The sequence below is a fragment of the Podarcis gaigeae genome (assembly GCF_964106915.1).
Source record: "Podarcis gaigeae genome assembly, chromosome: 7".
Lineage (NCBI taxonomy): Eukaryota > Metazoa > Chordata > Lepidosauria > Squamata > Lacertidae > Podarcis > Podarcis gaigeae.
The window spans coordinates 89,141,647-89,163,101 of NC_139683.1; the positions used below are offsets into that span (position 1 = coordinate 89,141,647).

The 21,455-nt window shown below is 41.2% G+C and overlaps 1 protein-coding gene across 2 annotated transcripts in view; it reads left to right on the top strand.

Moving 5' to 3' along the window:
* CFAP61 (cilia and flagella associated protein 61) overlaps positions 1–21,455 on the top strand; it is a 136,638-nt gene that overhangs the window by 1,815 nt on the left and 113,368 nt on the right. For both annotated transcript variants that reach the window (XM_083748569.1, XM_083748568.1), the window contains exons 2-7: positions 792–957; positions 1,044–1,194; positions 2,720–2,796; positions 3,957–4,024; positions 9,105–9,231; positions 15,525–15,657. In XM_083748569.1, coding sequence (XP_083604695.1) covers positions 800–957; positions 1,044–1,194; positions 2,720–2,796; positions 3,957–4,024; positions 9,105–9,231; positions 15,525–15,657 — 714 coding nt within the window. In that variant the 5' untranslated portion in view covers positions 792–799. The remainder of the gene's footprint in view (positions 1–791; positions 958–1,043; positions 1,195–2,719; positions 2,797–3,956; positions 4,025–9,104; positions 9,232–15,524; positions 15,658–21,455) is intronic.

Sequence of the window (21,455 nt, forward strand, 5' to 3'; positions counted from 1 at the left end):
GGATTCCTCTCCTGTCCTCTATTTCAGGTGAATTCACCTGATCCACACCACCTGGATAACAGACAGATCAGACAAATTCTTCATGGGAATCTACACACACACACACACCCTGAAGTTCTGTGAGGTGCTCTGAGCGGAGTGCTCCCAAGACCATTTGTAGCTCTGTTTTCCACTCTTATCACAAGAACCTTGCTTCCTAACTGCTCCAAGCAGCAATTACCAGGATTATAAAAAATGTAAATGGCCGACTACGTTGTGAAAATGTAAGTGGGGGATGGGGGGATCCAGAGGTTTGTGTGATTTTTTATTGTCACACATTTATGCAGAAATGGGATGGAAGGGAATGAGGGGCAAACCATGCAAAAGGGAAACCAAACAGAATTAGACTGATCTGTCAATCTCTGTACAAAACGGTAACTCCCATTATTTAAGTGCGACAGCTGACAAATACAAGAAGACTCTGGTGGTGGTGTTGTAGACCTGCTTTGTGAAAGCAGAGCAGTTATAGAAATTCTGTAACATTTATTCAGATAAAGCATAAATCACAAATTTCCCAATCCTAACCAAATAAACGTCAGTCTACAATTCTAAGTGAGCATATTTCATTGTAAGTGTAGGTTTAATTCAAATACATCTGACCTACTTTTAGGGAAATGTGGCTAGTATCTGGCTGTTGAGATCATTTTTTGTTTAAATTGTATGAATTCATTTTTGTGATTCTCAGTGATATGTTTTACTGTCAGTCATTTATTTGAAGAATAGGAAATATTTTCTTTTCTTTTTTGCTGCAGAATGCACAATGTCTTCACTGTCTCCTGCAACAACATCATCTACCCCACCATCTTCTGTCATATTCAGTGCTAGAAGAACAGAATCCCATGATATTCCTAATATTGTCCAACACATGAAATACAATACAGAAAGATTATTTGGCAGAATTAATGTCATCTATCTTTTGTAAGTAGCAACATTGCAACCATTTATAGTGCATCTAATTTCCTGTTAGTTGTTTCATTAACAAAAGTTAAATGTTTGTTTTACAGAGAAAAAGCCAATCTTGCAGTGACTTTAGTTAATCAGAAGAATGTAACTGTTGCTCATGCTGTATTTCTGGACTATCCCAATTGGGATGTTGTTGATCAAGCCAATTGGGAACAGTACTTAGAACAAAATTATGTTCAAAACAAGTGTACGGTAAGGAACATTTTTCCCTTCAAAATGTTAATGATAAAGGTTTTACATATTGTGTGTGGTCATTGCAGAGAATAGACAAGGCCCGCTTATACTGTGCATGCTTGAGCACAGTAATTTTAATTGTCCTGTTCAAGAAGGTAAATGTGGAAATGTACATGACACTAAGCCAAACCACTGCTAAGCATTAATGAGCAAGTGTGCTGCTCCACAGAGTGAAAATGCAGGCATTTCCCTCCTTTCCTGCTCCTGCTATTGCCACAGTACGTGGAGCTAAGCCATGATTTGGCTTAGCATTATGTGTGAATCGCAGCTTGTGGTTTGTCTTGTTCCAAGCAAACCATAAGTAGTAAACACCAAATAAACTACAAGCCCAGATTCACATATAATGCTATGTGTCACTTCTAATACCATAACAGCAGCAGAACTGAGTGAGGCAGTCTGGTTTTTGATCTCTGTACCTGTACTGCTCATTTATGCTAAGCCATATTTTGGCTTAGTATTATGAGCAAACCAGGCTATTTTGCTTTAATTCATTGATTCAGTGCCTCTTTCCTGTGGAATACCTCCTTGAATATATTGGAGAATAGCCACACTCTTCATTGGAAAGATGTACTACAGATTGAAGATAAGTGGAAATAAACGTTTTCTTGGTCATAAGCCAAAAGGGGTGGGATCTATAGAATCTAAGAAGAGGCTTATTTTACACTCCAATTCAAATCCTGTCTATTCTACTGATCATGTCAAAACCATCCTCTGTGCATGCTGGGCTCTAAATGGTAAAATAATTTGGAAGACTCCCTGAAGTAAATAGAAAAAGTAGAGACTATCAAATGTAACTTTTCTTCATGCATGTTCTATATCTCCTTTAGCAGCTAATTTTCCCAAAGTGTTGGTAGAGAGGAAGGTATAGGATAAGAAGAGAAAAACAACAAAAAGCCAAAATAGGCAGCACCTGTATAATCTCCACTCAGCTTTCTTTGTCTATTTGTGGGGAAGCCCCCACAATTCTGAACAGAGCTGAATTTACACATTGATGTTACACTCTTCGCATGAAACTGCTATCTAGCTAGCATGTGCACCCTCAAGTTTTGCTGTCAGAAGCATATACATGTCTTCTAACATATATTCTCACTGACTTTATATATAGCCATCATAAGGCAAACGGGTGGCGCTGTGGTCTAAACCACTGAGCCTCTTGGGCTTCCTGATTAGAAAGTTGGTGGTTCAAATCCCCATGAAGGAGTGAACTCCCTTTGCTCTGTCCAATATCGTTTTGAAGTGTGATCCTGTGTAGACACTCATAGAATTGCACTGTTATCCTTGCTAATGAACATAATTGATACTATTGCGCTTTAAATAGATGTTTTTTAAATGACTTAATTCTGTAGCTATCTAATTATTATGTGACTATTTTGTTGCAGCATTTTGTACACATATTTTACAAGATCAGTGCCTAAGCTACCATTTTGCAATTTATTTAATTGAATGGAAGTTGTCCTGAATTGTTTGTATCTTTCATTCACAGCCTTTAAATACACTATTTATGCATCTTTTTGTGGCAACAGACGGATATGCTGTTGACTGTTGCCATGAAATTATGACGTAAGTTGATTTATATAGCGAATGTGGAGGTCCTGGTTGATGTTTTAATTAAATAATAATGAAAGTGCTTAAATCCCATTTTAGCTGGTAGCATGTATGTACAAATATTCACTGGATTGTAGGTAATGCTGTTTTCAGTCTCTATTTTTAAGTTTTACTGTCACAAGGAGAGTCTTGGTTAGGTAAACAGATAACTTCTACATTATCTATTTTAGTTCTCACAAGCATAACAACCTCCCTAGTGACAGACAAAAAGATCTGTGTGAATTAGCCACAGGTTCCAAGTATTTGCACAAACTTTGAGGTATTGATTCACATGCTGTGTGTGTGTGTGTCATAGAGACAGACAGAATTAACGTTGAATTTTGTATGTGGTACTTGATCATGAGATATTTGGTTCATTTTGTCTTCTGCTCAGCTAGCCAGTATTTGTGCAGATTGAACAGAAATTACAAGAAAAATACAGTCTGAATTCTCCAAATAGAGGACAAAATCAGACTTCTTTATGAAAAATTACATGGGTTAGGTTAGCTTTGGAAACATTTATTAGAATGAAAATAAATAAATGTTTACTGTGCTTCATCATGTAGCACAGTAAACATTTACTGTAAACATCTTGCAGTTAATTCTTTCAATCCCATATCAAGTATACTGACTCAGTCTTTAGTAGGATGAAGCAGATATCGTGACAGTAGTCCCACTTTGTTCAGTAGGCTGTGGGGCAGTTTCCTATGGAATATTAAAAGTGTGTTTGGTAGAACTCATTGCTCCAGTTAGATAACCTTTGCCTGAAATCAGGATAAGGCTGAATTACATAATACCTCTTATGCTTCCTATAGCTCATACCTCAGTTTAATAAGAAACCTGCAGATTTCGCCTGAATGATTAAGCTTAATTTATTTGCTTCAGCCAGAGATCAGGTTGGTTTTCTGCAAGCTCTCATCTGGCCTTAAAATAAATTGTCTCTGGAATTTCTTCATCATTTGATGTGGTACAGTTTCTCCTTTTGTAAAAATGCCTTCCTGTTTTACTATATCTTATTGCCCATCTTATTTAACAGAGAAATTTCAAACACAATAACCAATATTTGAGTGCAAAATAAATGTTTTTCAAAACTAAAACAGAAACTATTACTATATATAATTCTCTTTTTTATTCAGGACTGTTTTTAAAACTATCCCAGAGCTACATTTCATACTTCTCTTTGTACCATACGAGGAGGATTTAGGTAAGACATGTTGAGGTCCTAAAACATTTAGGGGGCAGGTGGTATGGTTTCTCTTGAAGCAGAGGTGTGGGGGTTTTTTTTGCCAGATCATCTAAGGCCTAAACTGCATATAATGTAGATTTTCCCAAACATGTTTCTCACCCCCAAGGAACAGCATCTATGGGAGGGATGGTCAGCTGTGGGGAGGGGACTACTTAATCTTTTTCCAACCACTTATTCATTTAGTCAAAATAAAAATAAAACCACCCCCCGGTTTTTATGAGTGGAGGAAAAAAATATGAGGATCAATGGATCCTTTAAAAATGAAATAAAATGATACATATCAACAAGTAACTTGCAGTTGGCCTTCAAACTGCATAAGTGTGCACAGCTATGCATTGTTTTTTATTTTTACAATTTTACTTCCCTAAAAGTCCTGTAATATGGGCTCCTCCAATACACTCCTGGATGTAATGTGAAAGCTCGCCAGCAAACCCATGTTCCTGTGCCTTAGATGCATAGCTGTCAACTTTTCCCTTTTCTTGCAAGGAATCCTATTCGGAATAAGGGAATTTCCCTTTTAAAAAGAGAAATGTTGACGGCTATGCTTAGATGGCTCTCAATATTGGTAAAAGAGGAAACAAATAGTGTGTCCTACTATTCTATTCTTCAGCTTGAACTCCAGATCCTATATTTTACTTGGTACCAATATAAACCCCCTTCATGGATCACTGCCTTGCCGTGGCGAAGGGGCTTGAAGAACTCAGAGAAGCTATGAACTATGCCGAGCAGGGCACCCAAGATGAACAGGTCATAGTTGAGAGTTTTGACCAAACGTGATCCACCTGGAGGAGGAACCGGCAAGCCACTCCAGTATCCCTGCCAAGAAAACTCCATGGACAAAGACAACAGGCATATAAAAGTTATGACGCTGGAAGATGAGCTCCTCAGGTTGGAAGGCGTCCAACATGCTACTGGGGAAGAGCGGAGGACAAGTACAAGTAGATCCAGAGCTGATGAAGCGGCTGGGCTAAAGCCGAAAGGACGCTCAGTTGCGGGTATGCCTGGAAGCGAAAGGAAAGTCCAATGCTGTAAAGAAAAATATTGCATAGGAACCTGGAATGTAAGAACCATGAACCTGGGTAAGTTGGATGTGGTCAAAAATGAGATGGCAAGAATTAATATTGACATCCTGGGCATCAGTGAACTAAAATGGACGGGAATGGGTGAATTCAGTTCGGATGACCATCATATCTACTACTGTGGGCAAGAAACCCGCAAAAGAAATGGAGTTGCCTCATAGTCAACAAAAGAGTGGCGAAAGCTGTACTGGGATGCAATCTCAAAAATGATAGAATGATCTCGATACGAATCCAAGGCAGACCTTTTAATATAACAGTAATCCAAGTTTATGCACCAACAACTGGTGCTGAAGAAACTGAAATTGATCAATTCTATGAAGACTTACAAGACCTTATAGAAGTGACACCAAAGAAGGATGTTCTTCTCATTATAGGGGATTGGAATGCTAAAGTAGGGAATCAAGAGATAAAAGGAACAACTGGCAAGTTTGGCCTTGGAGAGCAAAATGAAGCAGGGCTAAGGCTAATAGAGTTCTGTCAAGCGAACAAGCTGGTCATCACAAACACGCTTTTCCAACAACACAGAGGACGACTCTACACGTGGACATCACCAGATGGGCAGCATCGAAATCAGATTGATTATATTCTCTGCAGCCAAAGATGGAGAAGCTCTATACAGTCAGCAAAAACAAGACCTGGAGCTGACTGTGGCTCAGATCATCAGCTTCTTATAGCAAAATTCAAGCTTAAACTGAAGAAAGTAGGAAAAACCACTGGGCCGGTAAGATACAATCTAAGTCAAATCCCTTATGAATACACAGCGGAAGTGAGGAACAGGTTTAAGGATTTAGATTTGCTGGACAGAGTGCCTGAAGAACTATGGATGGAGGCTCGCAACATTATACAGGAGGCAGCAACGAAAACCATCCCAATGAAAAGGAAATGCAAGAAAGCAAAGTGGCTGTCCAACGAGGCCTTACAAATAGCGGGGGAGAGAAGGCAAGCAAAATGCGAGGGAGATAGAGAAAGATACAGGAAATTGAATGCAGATTTCGAAAAAATAGCAAGGAGAGACAAGAAGGCCTTCTTAAACGAGCAATGCAAAGAAATAGAGGAAAACAACAGAATGGGAAGAACCAGAGATCTGTTCAAGAAAATTGGAGATATGAAAGGAACATTTCGTTTAAAGATTACTATAATAAAGGACAAAAGTGGTAAGGACCTAACAGAAGCAGAAGACATCAAGAAGAGGTGGCAAGAATACACAGAGGAATTATACCAGAAAGATATGGATGTCTCATACACCCCAGGTAGTGTGGTTGCTGACCTTGAGCCAGACATCCTGGAGAGTGAAGTCAAATGGGCCTTGGAAAGCACTGCAAATAACAAGGCCAGTGGAAGTGATGGTATTCCAGCTGAACTATTTAAAATTTTAAAAGATGATGCTGTTAAGGTGCTACACTCAATATGCCAGCAAATTTGGTAAACTCAGCAGTGGCCAGAGGATTGGAGAAGATCAGTCTACATCCCAATCCCAAAGAAGGGCAGTGCCAAAGAATGCTCCAACTACCGCACAATTGCACTTATTTCATACGCCAGCAAAGTTATGCTTAAAATTCTACAAGGAAGGCTTAAGCAGTATGTGGATCAAGAACTCCCAGAAGTGCAAGCTGGATTTAGAAGAGGCAGAGGAACCAGAGACCAAATTGCAAACATGTGCTGGATTATGGAGAAAGCTAGAGAGTTCCAGAAAGACATCTACTTCTGCTTCATTGACTATGCAAAAGCCTTTGACTGTGTCGACTACAGCAAACTATGGCAAGTTCTTAAAGAAATGGGAGTGCCTGATCACCTCATCTGTCTCCTGAGAAATCTCTATGTGGGACAAGAAGCTACAGTTAGAACTGGATATGGAACAACTGATTGGTTCAAAATTGGGAAAGGAGTATGACAAGGCTGTATTTTGTCTCCCTGCTTATTTAACTTATATGCAGAATTCATCATGCGAAAGGCTGGGCTGGATGAATCACTAGCTGGAATTAAGATTGCTGGAAGAAATATCAACAACCTCAGATATGCAGATGACACAACCTTGATGGCAGAAAGTGAGGAGGAATTAAAGAACCTTTTATTGAGGGTGAAAGAGGAGAGCGCAAAATATGGTCTGAAGCTCAACATCAAAAAAACGAAGATCATGGCCACTGGTCCCATCACCTCCTGGCAAATAGAAGGGGAAGAAATGGAGGCAGTGAGAGATTTTACTTTATTGGGCTCCATGATCACTGCAGATGGTGACAGCAGCCACGTAATTAAGAGACGCCTGCTTCTTGGGAGGAAAGCAATGACCAACCTAGACAGCATCTTAAAAAGTAGAGACATCACCTTGCCAACAAAGGTCTGTATAGTAAAAGCTATGGTTTTCCCAGTAGTGATGTATGGAGGTGAGAGCTGGACTATAAAGAAGGCTGAACACCGAAGAATTGACACTTTTGAATTATGGTGCTGGAGGAGACTCTTGAGAGTCCCATGGACTGCAAGAAGATCAAACCTATCCATTCTTAAGGAAATCAGCCCTGAGTGCTCACTGGAAGGACAGATCCTGAAGCTGAGGCTCCAATACTTTGGCCACCTCGTGAGAAGAGAAGACTCCCTGGAAAAGACCCTGATGTTGGGAAAGATGGAGGGCACAAGGAGAAGGGGACGACAGAGGACGAGATGGTTGGATAGTGTCTTTGAAGCTACCAGCATGAGTTTGACCAAACTGCGGGAGGCAGTTGAAGACAGAAGTGCCTGGCGTGCTCTGGTCCATGGGGTCACGAAGAGTCGGACACGACTAAACAACTAAACAACAACAACAACCAATATAAACAATTATGTAAAACTACTTGTCAATAATTACTGAAGCCCATTGATTTCAGTGGGTCTCTTCTCAGTGCGACTCAGTTGGATACCACCCAAAATATCTCACATATTCTCAGTAATTCTTATAACATCAGAAGGGAGACCAAGGCTGAGATATAATGGCTTGATGAACGCTCCCTTTTGAAATGAGATATTAAGCAAGCATTTCCCAACTTGCACTCATGCTCTAGCCCCTATACAACACCAGCTTCCAATGCAGGATCAGGCTATAAGTACTGTATTTTTTGCTCTATAAGACTCACTTTTCCCCTCCTAAAAAGTAAGGGGAAATGTGTGTGCGTCTTATGGAGTGAATGCAGGCTGCGCAGCTATCACAGAAGCCAGAACAGCAAGAGGGAATACGGTATATATATTGTTAGTTCTTGGCAGTGTTAACATACTGGAAAACTGAACAAGTCATTAACTACATCTTTGCAAAACCTAGTTCTAAACTACCAACCAGGTTCTAAGTCTTCAGTCCTGTGACTTCTTTCTGAGTGGACATGTATAAGATTATACTATTTTATTATATTCTTAGTATTATGGTAAAAAGCCATTCTATACATCTAGACAGAACATGCACTCTAAAAAATACTTATTGATCTGTACTGGATAATACCTGCCAAAAGTTGAGAAAAATAATGAACTAGTAAAATATTTTATAATAAGAGCATTTGGAAAATATACCATGATTAAATGACAACAGCAGGTCTAGCATATACTAGATATGGAAACACTTGTGTACTGATTAAGACAAGAGTCAAAATTTATAGAATTTTTCTGTCCTCTCTGACATCAACTTTTAATATAAAAGTATTAGCTTGGGTTTGAGCTCATATTTTGTTCAAAAGCTCTTGGTAGTTATTCATTTTATAATGATTAATAAAAAAGTATAATGAGGAAAAATTGAGAAACTAACACAAATCATCCAGCCTATCTTGGTTCATAACCCTTATTTCACTTTAAGTATGTGACATCGCTCTTTATTAAAAATGTTCAACTAATAGCAAGATTTGTATCAGAATCCAAAAACATTGTCTACTGAAGCATGTTTACTAGTGGCTGAAGATATTTAGTGCAAATCATGAATCATTTTCAGAATATTTTATTGTCTTCAGGCATAGACTTAGCAACTGCTTTTTCACCAGTGGAGAGCATAGCAGGTTCAACGTGGGATTCCGACTGTAATCTGTATGTGTCACACAGGCACCAATATTGTCCCCAGCTGTATGTCCGCTGTGCCAGGTAACAGTTATGCATTATTATGTGATTTTTGTGATAGTTAACTTCCTACTCCCTCCTTCATTTGTAGCCTCACAAATTCTAAGTCAGTCATTTCCATATATACCTTTTGTTCCTTTTCAAGTTTTAGTTGGGTCAATAATTTATATGGTTATGAGTTGGCTAATTATCTGTTCTATTCATGAAGTATTTCCCTATGTTTAAATACAAAGTTCAATATTTTTTATATTGCAAAGAAATTCTGTATTACATAAGCAAAGAAACCAGTGATATTTCAGAGTTCTCATTCTCCAGCAATTTCTAAATGCTGGAACTTCCTGTGGCCTAGTTCTCACTGGGGCAGTTTTTGTGTCTGAACTCCAGCACTTTATTCTTCAGATGAGGGTGCACATGACTGAATGTTCTACCACATTTTTTTAAAAAAACAAACCCTTCTACAGTATATGTATAAAACTAAGTGCGAGGGAGAATCATTCTAGTTTCTAGTGGCTTATAGGGAGCACAAAATATGCAGGCCGCTGGCTCCCAAAGAGGAGCTCACAGTTGCTTTCCTCCTCGCTGGTTCTTTTTCTTCCCACACTGCACTGAACTAAGCCAAGGTTTGTCTTGTGAACCAGTCCGCTGTGTGTCTACCACCTTTTTGGCAACTAACTTCAGCAAGTGTTCTCATTTGCCCCATGCACATCATTTAAAAAAAATAATTATGAAGAGATTTATATTAAATTCATTATAGGATTTGGAGCATTTTCAAGGGTTCAATTGTCTAGTAGATTTCTGAAATAGTTTATTGAACTGTATGATATTTTCAAATACCAGCAAGCAATAAATGAGTTAGGAGTACCAAAATGGAAGAAGCACAATAGTTAGTTCACCAGTAGAGGTCATCATAAGCCTTGTAACAAAGAACCTGTGCTATAGAAATCCCTTTGTACGGAGGGGATTAATGAATGGCCAGAAGTACTTTTCATATCAGAACATTAACACAGTGTCTAAAAGCACTCTTTAGCTTTGGGTTTGTTTACCAAATGCAGTTTAATTAAATGCTAGTTAATGGCATGTCAGTTTGATGGGTGGATTTGGAGTGGGTGTATGGCTGTGGCAGGAGGGGGGTACTCTTCATTCCCTTCTATACTCTTTCCTTCCTTTCAGTTACCCCCTTCTCCTTTTACTGTCTATTATTTCACCTTTCCTTTCTAGAGATGCTGGATGACGACAGTGCAAAAGAATCGCTAATCACTCCCCACAAAGTTTGTCATCAATGACATAGAAAGCTGTCTATTTACACTGACTGGAAATGGCTCTCAAGAAGTTCACAGAGGTCTCTCCCAGTTATACATGAATATGCCAGGGTTTGAACCTTGGACCTTCTGCTTGCAAACCAGGTGTCTCTCACATTGCTCAAAGAGACCCTGAAGGGAGGGAACTCCCATCTCTGGGCTGCAGTCAGTGCAAATAAGTATAACCTTAACTAACAAGGACCTCTTTCCAGCAATGGTGTGCTATAGCATTACACAGTAATCTGTGCCAGGATGGTATTGTGCCATCTTGATTGGAAAAGAAATCACCAACATTCCCATGCCTTCTCCTTTGTTATGTACTGTACTGGCCCAAATATAAGCTGCACCTTTAAAATTGGAGGGGGGGAAAGAAAAAAAGAAAAAAAAAAACCAAATATAAGTCGCTCCATTCTTCACTGCTCCTAGCTGCATACTTGCAAAACCAAGGCATTTTGCAGATGATTCCAGGAGCGCTTTGATTGTATAGTTTTGTGTATACAAGGTGCTTATTTAATTTTATGCTGCTTTTAAAATAAATTTAGTGGTAAACAGAGCTTCTAGAATGTGCTACTGCATCAAAAATATATTCATCAATAGCTGTGTGTGTGTTGTAAAGCCAAGTTAGATTTACTCATAAACAGCTTGTCCATGTAAAGAGATGTTCCTAGCTGCTAAGTCAAATGCATTTCACCAATCTGAGGCTGATCAAGTCATAGAATCATAGAATCATAGAGTTGGAAGAGACCACAAGGGCCATCGAGTCCAACCCCCTGCCAAGCAGGAAACACCATCAGAGCACTCATGACATATGGTTGTCTTAAAGACCTCCAAAGAAGGAGACTCCACCAGACTCCTTGGCAGCAAATTCCACTGTCGAACAGCTCTTGCTGTCAGGAAGTTCTTCCTAATGTTTAGGTGGAATCTTCTTTCTTGTAGTTTGGATCCATTGCTCCGCGTCCGCTTCTCTGGAGCAGCAGAAAACAACCTTTCTCCCTCCTCTATGTGACATCCTTTTATATATTTGAACATGGCTATCATATCACCCCTTAACCTCCTCTTCTCCAGGCTAAACATGCCCAGCTCCCTTAGCCGTTCCTCATAAGGCATCGTTTCCAGGCCTTTGACCATTTTGGTTGCCCTCCTCTGGACACATTCCAGTTTGTCAGTGTCCTTCTTGAACTGTGGTGCCCAGAACTGAACACAGTACTCCAGGTGAGGTCTGACCAGAGCAGAATACAGTGGCACTATTACTTCCCTTGATCTAGATGCTATACTCCTATTGATGCAGCCCAGAATTGCATTGGCTTTTTTAGCTGCCGCGTCACACTGTTGGCTCATGTCAAGTTTGTGGTCAACCAAGACCCCTGGATCCTTTTCACATGGACTGCTCTCAAGCCAGGTGTCACCCATCTTGTATTTGTGCCTCTCATTTTTTTTGCCCAAGTGCAATACTTTACATTTCTCCCTGTTAAAATTCATCTTGTTTGTTTTGGCCCAGTTCTCTAATCTGTCAAGGTCGTTTTGAAGTGTGATCCTGTCCTCTGGGGTGTTAGCCACGCCTCCCAGTTTGGTGTCATCTGCAAATTTGATCAGGATGCCCTTGAGTCCATCATCCAAGTTGTTGATAAAGATGTTGAATAAGACAAGGCCCAAGACAGAACCCTGTGGCACCCCACTAGTCACTCTTCTCCAGGATGAAGAGGAACCATTGATGAGCACCCTTTGGGTTTGGTCAGTCAGCCAGTTACAAATCCACTGAGTAGTAGCATAGTCAAGACCGCATTTTACCAGCTTCTTTACAAGAATATCATGGGGCACCTTGTCAAATGCCTTGCTGAAATCAAAGTAGGCTACATCCACTGCGTTCCCTTCATCTACCAGGGTTGTAATTCTGTCAAAAAACGAGATCAGGTTAGTCTGACATGACTTATTTTTCAGAAATCCATGCTGACTATTGGTGATCACAGCATTCCTTTCTAGGTGCTCACAGACTGTTTGCTTAATGATCTGCTCCAGAATCTTCCCTGGTATTGATGTCAGACTGACTGGGCGGTAATTATTTGGGTCCTCTCTTTTCCCCTTTTTGAAAATAGGGACAACATTTGCCCTCCTCCAGTCTGCCGGGACTTCGCCTGTTCTCCAGGAATTCTCAAAGATGACTGCCAGTGGTTCTGAGATTCACATCTGCCAGTTCTTTTAATACTCTTGGATGCAGTTCATCTGGCCCTGGAGACTTGAATACATCTAGACTAGCCAAGTATTCTTGTACTATCTCCTTAGTTATTCTGGGCTGTGTTTCCTCTGCTGAATCATTTGCTCCAAATTCTTCAGGTCGGGCATTGTTTTCTTTATCAGAGAAGACTGAGGCAAAGAAGGCAGTGAGGAGTTCAGCCCTTTCTGTGTCCCCTGTTTGCATTTCACCATCTTCTCCTCTGAGTGACCCCACGGTTTCTTTGTTCTTCCTTTTGCTATGAACATACCCATAAAAGCCTTTTTTGTTGCTTTTAACCTCTCTAGCAAGCCTGAGTTCATTCTGTGCTTTAGCTTTTCTGACTTTGTGTCTACACGTGCTGGCTATTTGTTTGAAATCCTCTTTGGTGGTTTCCCCCCTTTTCCATTTTTTGTACACATCCTTTTTTAATCTTAACTCAGTTAAAAGTTATTTAGATAGCCACCCTGGCTTCTTTAGGCACCTTCCATGTTTCCGTCTCATTGGTATTGCCTGAAGTTGTGCTTTTATTATCTCCCTCTTAACAAACTCACAGCCATCATGAACTCCCTTTCCTTTTAGTATTACTTTTAGTCCATGGGATCTCACCCAGCACTTCCCTAAGTTTTATGAAGTCGGCTTTCTTAAAGTCAAGAAATTGAGTCCTAGTATGCTTGGCTGCTCCTTTCTGCTGTATAGTAAACTTCAGAAGAGCATGATCACTCGCGCCTAATGATCCTTCCACTTCTACCCCACTAACCAGGTCATCAACATTGGTTGGGACCAGGTCTAAAATGGCTGTTCCTCTTGTTGCTTCTCCCACTTTCTGGACAATGAAGTTGTCTGCAAGGCCAGTGAGGAATCTGTTTGACCTTATGCTCTTGGCTGAGTTTGACATCCAACAAATATCCGGGTAATTGAAGTCCCCCATTACTACTATCTCCCTCCCTTTTGCATGCTTGGCCATCTGTTCCAGGAAGGCATCATCTATGTCCTCCGTTTGGCTTGGGGATCTATAGTAAACTCCCACAATGAGGTCCCTGTTATTCTTCTCCCCCTTAATTTTGACCCAAATGCTCTCACTTTGGCTTTGAGGTTCTAAATCTTGGATCTCTTCACAGGATACACATCCCTGACATATAACGCCACTCCTCCTCCTTTCTTGTCTGGTCTGTTTCTCTGAAATAGATTGTATCCCTCCATTATTACATTCCAATTGTGGGACTTATCCCACCAGGTTTCAGTGATGCCTATTATGTCATATTTAGTTTGCTGTACCAAGAGCTCAAGCTCATCTTGTTTATTTCCCATGCTTTGCGCATTAGTGTACAGACATTGAAGTCCATTAATCATTGCCCCATGTCTCTTATTTAAGGATTTTTTCCTCCCACCACTAGGTCTGCGTGCTGTTTGCTCCATTTGATCTATGACATTTGAATGATCATCTTCATCAATTGATAGACTCCTACCTTCAGGAGCACTGTCTCCCTCCCCCACATTAGTCATTTTAAAGCCCTCCTGATGAGGTTTCTAAGATTTTTGGCAAAAACATTCCTCCCAACCATTGTGAGGTGCAGCCCATCGCTTGCCAGAAGTCCATCTTTAAGAAACTGCAGTCCGTGATCTAAGAATCCAAACCGTTCCTGTTTACACCATTTGCGAAGCCAGTTGTTCACTTCCACTATTTTTCCCTCTCTCCCTGGGCCACGTCGTTCAACTGGGAGGACAGATGAGATGACAATTTGTGCATTTAATTGCTTCAATTTCCTGCCCAGAGCCTCGTAGTCTCTCTTGATCTTCTGGAGGCTATTGCTTGCAGTGTCATTGGTTCCCACATGAACCAAGAGGAAGGGGTATTTGTCTGTGAAGGGGAGACACCCTTTTTGTCTGTGAAGCGGAGACATCCTTTTCTTTTCCATTTGAATTCTCTTTACTAAAATTCTGTCTGCTATTACGAAAGTTAACACATCACATATTTAGACACTTAGATCTCCAGTCTTTCTTCATTTTCAGATCTCCAGAGTGACTCTGACTCTTTTACAGACCATATTTGCTATTCCCACGAATGAGCAAGTGAAGTCCAACCATTTTTATATATGATATTTTTCAATATTAAAAATGTTACTTAAGCGTTTAATCCCAATAATAGTCTGCTATGTAAGACAAAAAAGAGGATAAGAAATTACTGTATCTAATTTCTAACATGGAACATGTTCACCTTCTTGGAACTCTGTGTGTGTGTGTGTGTGTGTGTGTGATAGAGAGAGAGAGAGGGAGAGAGAGAATGGTAAATAACTGATATTTTTTCATTACTTTTGAGAGAGAGGCATTCTAAACGTGATCAGAGAAACTCTGTTTTATTGCAAGCATAGGCAAACTCGGCCCTCCAGCTGTTTTGAGACTACACTTCCCATCATCCCTGACCACCGGTCCTGTTACCTAGGGATGATGGGAGTTGTAGTCCCAAAACATCTGGAGGGTCGAGTTTGCCTATGCCTGTTTTATTGTTTTGCATGCTGCAGTGCTGAAACACAAAGTGAAATTTGTTGGTATGTGGTAAGCTTTGGTTCAAATGAAGTCATTCATTTGAATGACTTTAATTTGGGTGCAAGGGCCATTTCACAAGTGCACTGAAATATCAAATAACTGGAATATATTTCAGGGTCACCTACTCTAAATGCTCATCCTGATTTTAAGAAGATCCTCTATACATTGAACATCTTCCACATGATTTTTTGCAAACTTTGTCTTCTGCAAAGTAAAATGTAGATTGTTTCCAGACATTCTTAAACAAGTCATCTCATCTGTAGAGTGGAAGACCATGATGATCTCACCCCTATCTTTGCACGCCACAATGATACCCTGAGAAAAACCTATGGAGATTACTTCCTTGCTGAACTGATAGAAGCACAAGATGAAGAGAATCGTGCTGTAGTTTGTGAGGTGAGTCATAATCTTATTACAAAATAACTGCTGGTCTACTGCTTTTTACCTTTTTGATGGTTACTGTATGTGCCAATAGGAGGGTGGCTTGGATTAATTTCCAAATACCTGAGAACAACAGTTCATCTGGAGGTTGGGACACACTGCCATCACTTCATTTTTTGCATATGATCTGCAGTGTTTGGATGATCAGGGTTGCTTATAATACACCTCTGTTTCTGTGGAAGAAATAATCCAACCAGTCTTTGATCTTAAATTTACACAGAAATTCACCTCTCCTGAGGTTTTATAGGCCTCCTTCCCTGATTGCTGTCTTTACCTCCAATTTAGGTATAATAATACTGAATTCTGTTGCAAGTTTCTTGTGTATATCTCTGAATTGTCCTAACCTTTCACCTGCAATGTTAATAGCGGACTACACTGCAGAGTTGACATGAACCATGCAGAGCCACAAACTCCTTTTCAACTTGTTACACTAGGATAATAACAAAGAACAATATTTGCATTTTCATTGGAAAATCTACACATACAAAACAAAAACATTCACAGAAAATAAGAGAACAGAACTGCCTTTGCTTCTGTCTTTTTTCCTGGTGGGAAGGGCAGTGGTACAAATAAATCATGGATTTTCTCATTGTTTCCTATAAGCTCAGGTCAGCTACAAAATAAGTGGCATCTTTGATGATGGAGGGAGGATGGACCCCCTTTTTGTAGAGGTTCCCCAAAAATAATCCTGACAGGCTGCTACCTGTCAGGCTGAACGTAGCCTGACAAACCCGAGGCCAGCCTTCTCCAACATGGTCCCCTCCAGATGTTTTGGACTACAACTTCCAAGCTGGCTGGGGCTGATGAGAGTTGTGGTCCAAATATCTAGAGGGCACCAGGTTGGGTAAGTCTGGTTGAGGCTGTCTGTTTGGAGAAGTGTTTGTAAGTCAGGGATAGGAAACCATCAGCCCCAGCCTGCATGGCCAGTGGTCAGGGATTCTGGGAGTGGTTGCCCAGCAACAGGTTCTCCATCCCTGTTCTAAGCCCTACTGATAAGTGCCCTTCCTCTATTCCACTTCTAGACAAAATAAAAAGTTTTCCCAAACTCCAAAGGACACAGGCTTTAACATATCCTTGTAAAACAGAGCACAAGGGCTAGCTTATAACTGTGCAGTCTAGCACACGAGGAAGATTTCAGTGAGTAATACTGGAGAAATGCCTTTTTAAAACCAGTGAGGTTAACTGTCAATGTTTGTTTGGTGGGGAAGAGGAGGAAGAAGATAAGGCAGCAGATCACATTCATAGACTTTTAAATTTAAGCAAAACCACAGTCTGAGAACACTTAGTCCCTTACAGAGCATCTCTGGTCAGTTGTTTAATGTGCTTCCAAAGGAGACTAAAGCACTAGGGTGATGCTTCACATTTTTGTGGTGATCTGAGGCCAGTAGAAACCCATCCTTCCTTTGGCAGAGTATAAAGAAAGTTGAATGGAAGTAAAACAAAAAATATGGCTTCCATGTAAGAATCCAGATTCCCAGATACTTCAGATGCCACTGTTGGTCTAAATCAGAATATAGAGATTTATCATGGCATCAGAAGTAACTGGGAAGTTCTGTCTCCAAGCAACAGAATAATAAGTATTTTTCGCCCTATAGGACGCACTTTTCCCCCTCCAAAAATGAAGGGGAAATCTGTGTGCATCCTATGGGGCGAATACAGGCTTTCGCTGAAGCTTGGAGAGCGAGTGCGGTCGGTGCGCACCGACCCCTCTCGCTCTCCAGGCTTCAGGAAGCCATCAGCAAGCCTAGGGAGCCTGCGGGAGTTCCCGCAGGGCTCCCCAGGCTGCGGATAGCAGCCTGCTGCACGGAGCGTGGGGCGCGCTGAAGCAGAGCGCCCTGCGCTTCGGGCAGACATCGGGCAGCCCCACAAGCTTGGGGGACAGTGGGGAGGCGCAGCGCCACCATCCCGCTGTTCCCTGACATGGTTTTGATTCCCCGACCTGTTGGACTTCCGGAGGTGGCGCAAAACGGCAATGGCGGTCCTCTTTACTCTGTGAAGAGGGGCTCCGCGAAAAAGGGTCGTCCGCTGCGGCAAAGCGGAGACCCATCAAGAAAAACCACAGGCAGAGCGAGCCTGTGGCCGTGGGACTCAGCGGGCGCCAAAAGCCCCCCCAGAAACGAAGAAGGAACCCCGTAAGGGGCTCCGGAACGTGAAAGGGGGAGCGGCGCTGTGAGTTCATCGCTCTTTTCGTGGATGCAAAGCCGCGCTGCTGCTGCTGATGAGCGCCGACCTTTCTTCTTGAAAACATCGAAATTGGCTGCAACATACCCGTGAGTAAGGGGAACTAAATATCGGACTAAAATTTTGGAATTTGGCTGAAAACGGGAGGCGAGTAACAGGAAGTCCGTCTCCCGATCTTGCTAACTAGATCAAAGCAACGGTTCAGAAGAGCGCTGAAGCGTTAAAAGGGATTGTAAAAGCAAAACGAGGGTGTATTTGATAGACTTTGTAGTGAAAAGACAAGCAGGAAATCTTTGTAAAATTTGTGGACTTTATTCTTGGAACCTTCTTCCTAATTTTGAGCTATGCGGAGTTAAAAGGGGCAACCCAGCTGTTGGACTGTCAGTGTGCAAAAGAGAACTGTCAAACTGCTGATACTGTTATTGGAGTTTAAACTGATACATAGACTGAGACATTAACGTTTAAACACTGTTGCTGGGACCTTTCTTGACACCTTGTGGCCTTTTTTCAAGAAATAGAAAGCCCGGGGAACCTTCCTTTTGTGCTCTGGAACTACTAAGATTTAATATAGGGAACATAAGAACTTCAGTGGCGGAAAAGAGTTCTCTCCTTCCTTGAAACTTTGAAATACCCCCCCTAGAGGATTGTGGAGACATAGAGGCCTGGGAACTGTACTTTATTGTGATTTTCTGTGGTTAAATTGTTTACACTCTGGACTTGTCTGACTTATGGAACAAAAGAAAATTTGACCTTGAACAGAGGCAGGTGTGGAATGAGTGGCTCAGGGAGAACAAGAGCAGCTAAAGCTAAAGAAAAAGAAAAGAAACCAGTGCAACTTGTTCAAACAACCCTATCTCATCAACGAAGATCATCTGTCCCAACTGTGCTGACAGCACAGGAGGTGGAAGCTGAAGAGCCTGCTGCAGAAGATATGGCAACTGGAGGATCTGAAATAGTCCTGAAACAAATTTTGGAACAACTGGCAATTTTAAATCAAAAAGTGGACAATCAATCATCAAAAATTGACCAAGCTACATCCTCTATCAGTAAATTATCTGAGCAGGTTTCCCAGCACACTCAGGCAATTGAGAAATTGCAAGGAGCCACGGCTGAAAACTATAAATTAGCTGTGGAAGCCAGTCAAAAAGCAGAACAGGCGAACAAAAAGGTTGATGAGATCAAGGGGGAAGTAAGGCCTCTGAAAAGACAGGTAGGGGAACAACAAGCCTACCTGTCATTGGTTGAATTGAAAAGTAAGGAAAATAATCTCAGGTTAAGGGCCGCAGGTGGCGCTGTGGGTTAAAGCCTCAGCGCCTAGGACTTGCCGATCGAAAGGTCGGCGGTTCGAATTCCTGCGGCGGGGTGCGCTCCCGCTGCTCGGTCCCAGCGCCTGCCAACCTAGCAGTTCGAAAGCACCTCCGGGTGCAAGTAGATAAATAGGGACCGCTTACCAGCGGGAAGGTAAACGGCGTTTCCGTGTGCGGCTCTGGCTCGCCAGAGCAGCGATGTCACGCTGGCCACGTGACCCGGAAGTGTCTCCGGACAGCGCTGGCCCCTGGCCTCTTAAGTGAGATGGGCGCACAACCCCAGAGTCTGTCAAGACTGGCCCGTATGGGCAGGGGTACCTTTACCTTTACCTAAGGGCCATCCCAGAACTGGAGGAAGGAAATTTACAGGGATTTTTAACACTTTTGTTCTCCAAATTCTGGGGGATTGAGGAAGACAAGGATTTTAAAATTGTGACGGCTTTTAGACTGGGAAAATCGATAAAGAAGGATAAGTCCAGAGACTGTTTGGTTATTTTGAGATCAAGAGAGGAAAGAGACAAGATACTAGGCCTACATTTTAAAAAATCTTTGGAGATAGAAGGCAAAAAGGCTGAAATTTACAGAGACATACCCAAACATCTTTTGGATCTTAGGACCACTTACACAGATTTGACCAAACTGCTGAGATACAACACAATCCCTTATAGGTGGGAGTTTCCGCAAGGACTATCATTTACTTACAAAGGAAGGAAAGTAAGAATTAAAACACCTGAGGACCAACAGAAGTTCTTACACGACCACGAGGAGGACCTCCAGAAAGGAGCCGCAGCTTCTTGGCCACCACCACCACCGGGACCATCTCCAAAACCTACACCGTCTGGATCTGGACCAGCATTACCACCTCCGGGATCGGAGGGAAACCTAGACACCCCACTGTAGGACCCACCAATTAGACCAGGATGTCGTTGCAGCTTCTCAGTTGGAATATAAATGGCGGAAATTCTCCGGAAAAAAGAAGAAAAGTATTTCATATTTTGAAAAAAGAACAATTGGACATTATTTGCCTGCAAGAAACGCATGTGACAAGGCTCCACAGAAAAGTGCTAATTAACAAAAGACTAGGCCAAGAATTTATTTCTTCGGATAAAGTTAAGAAAAGAGGAGTGGTGATATATGCAAAGGAGAGCCTGTCACCGAAATTTTTATTTAAAGACGAACACGGCAGAATTTTGGCGATTGAAATTCAGACACAAGGAGAAAATTTTTTGATATTAGGAATATATGCTCCAAATGAAGGAAAATCGGAATTTTTCAGGAAGCTGCATGAGATTATGCTGGACTACTTAGACTACAACAACATTATTATGATGGGTGATATGAATGGGGTTGTGTCTGTAAATATGGATAAGTCGCAAAGCGCTAACATAACGAAAGATGGTAGACTACCTAAAACTTTTTTTGAAATGACTGACAATGTGGACTTAATTGACATATGGAGGGTTAAGAACCCCCTAGGAAAAGAAGGAACTTTCTTTTCTGAAGCTCATCTGACATGGACACGAATCGACCAGATATGGATAACTAGAGGACTGGCACCCAAGACTAGAAAGGTGGAAATCTGCCCAAAAACCTGCTCCGACCATAACGCTTTGAAAATGGAACTGAGACTAAATACAACCGGATCCTTTAGATGGAAAATGAATGACACCTTACTAAGGGACGAGAAGATTGTTAAGAAGGCCCAAAAAACTTTAAAGGACTATTTTGAGATAAATTTAAATACCACTGTGGAAAAAAGAACAATCTGGGACGCAAGTAAAGCAGTCATGAGAGGGTTTCTAATACAACAAAATACGATCAAGAAAAAGCTCTGGAATGAAAAGAAGGAGAAGATATTGGAAAAAATAAGAGATGGAGAGAAAAAACTAAGATCCAGGCCCAAGTCGAAAGAAGTGCTGAGAGAAGTGAAATTATTCCAAGCACAATATTTGAAATTGATAAATCAAGAGGTGGAATGGAAAATTAAACAAATGAAACAAAGATCTTTTGAATCAGCAAATAAGTGTGGGAAACTGCTAGCATGGCAGTTGAAAAAGAGACAAAAACTTAATACAGTTACAAATCTAGAGATTGAAGGGAGAATGGTTCAGAAACCCGAGGAAATTAGAAAGTGCTTCCAGAGATATTTCAAAGAACTTTATGCACAAGGGCCACAGAAAGATTCGGAGGTGGACCAATTTCTTAAAACCAACGGATTACAGAAAATACCTCAGGAAATGAGAACAATCCTGAATAGTAATATCA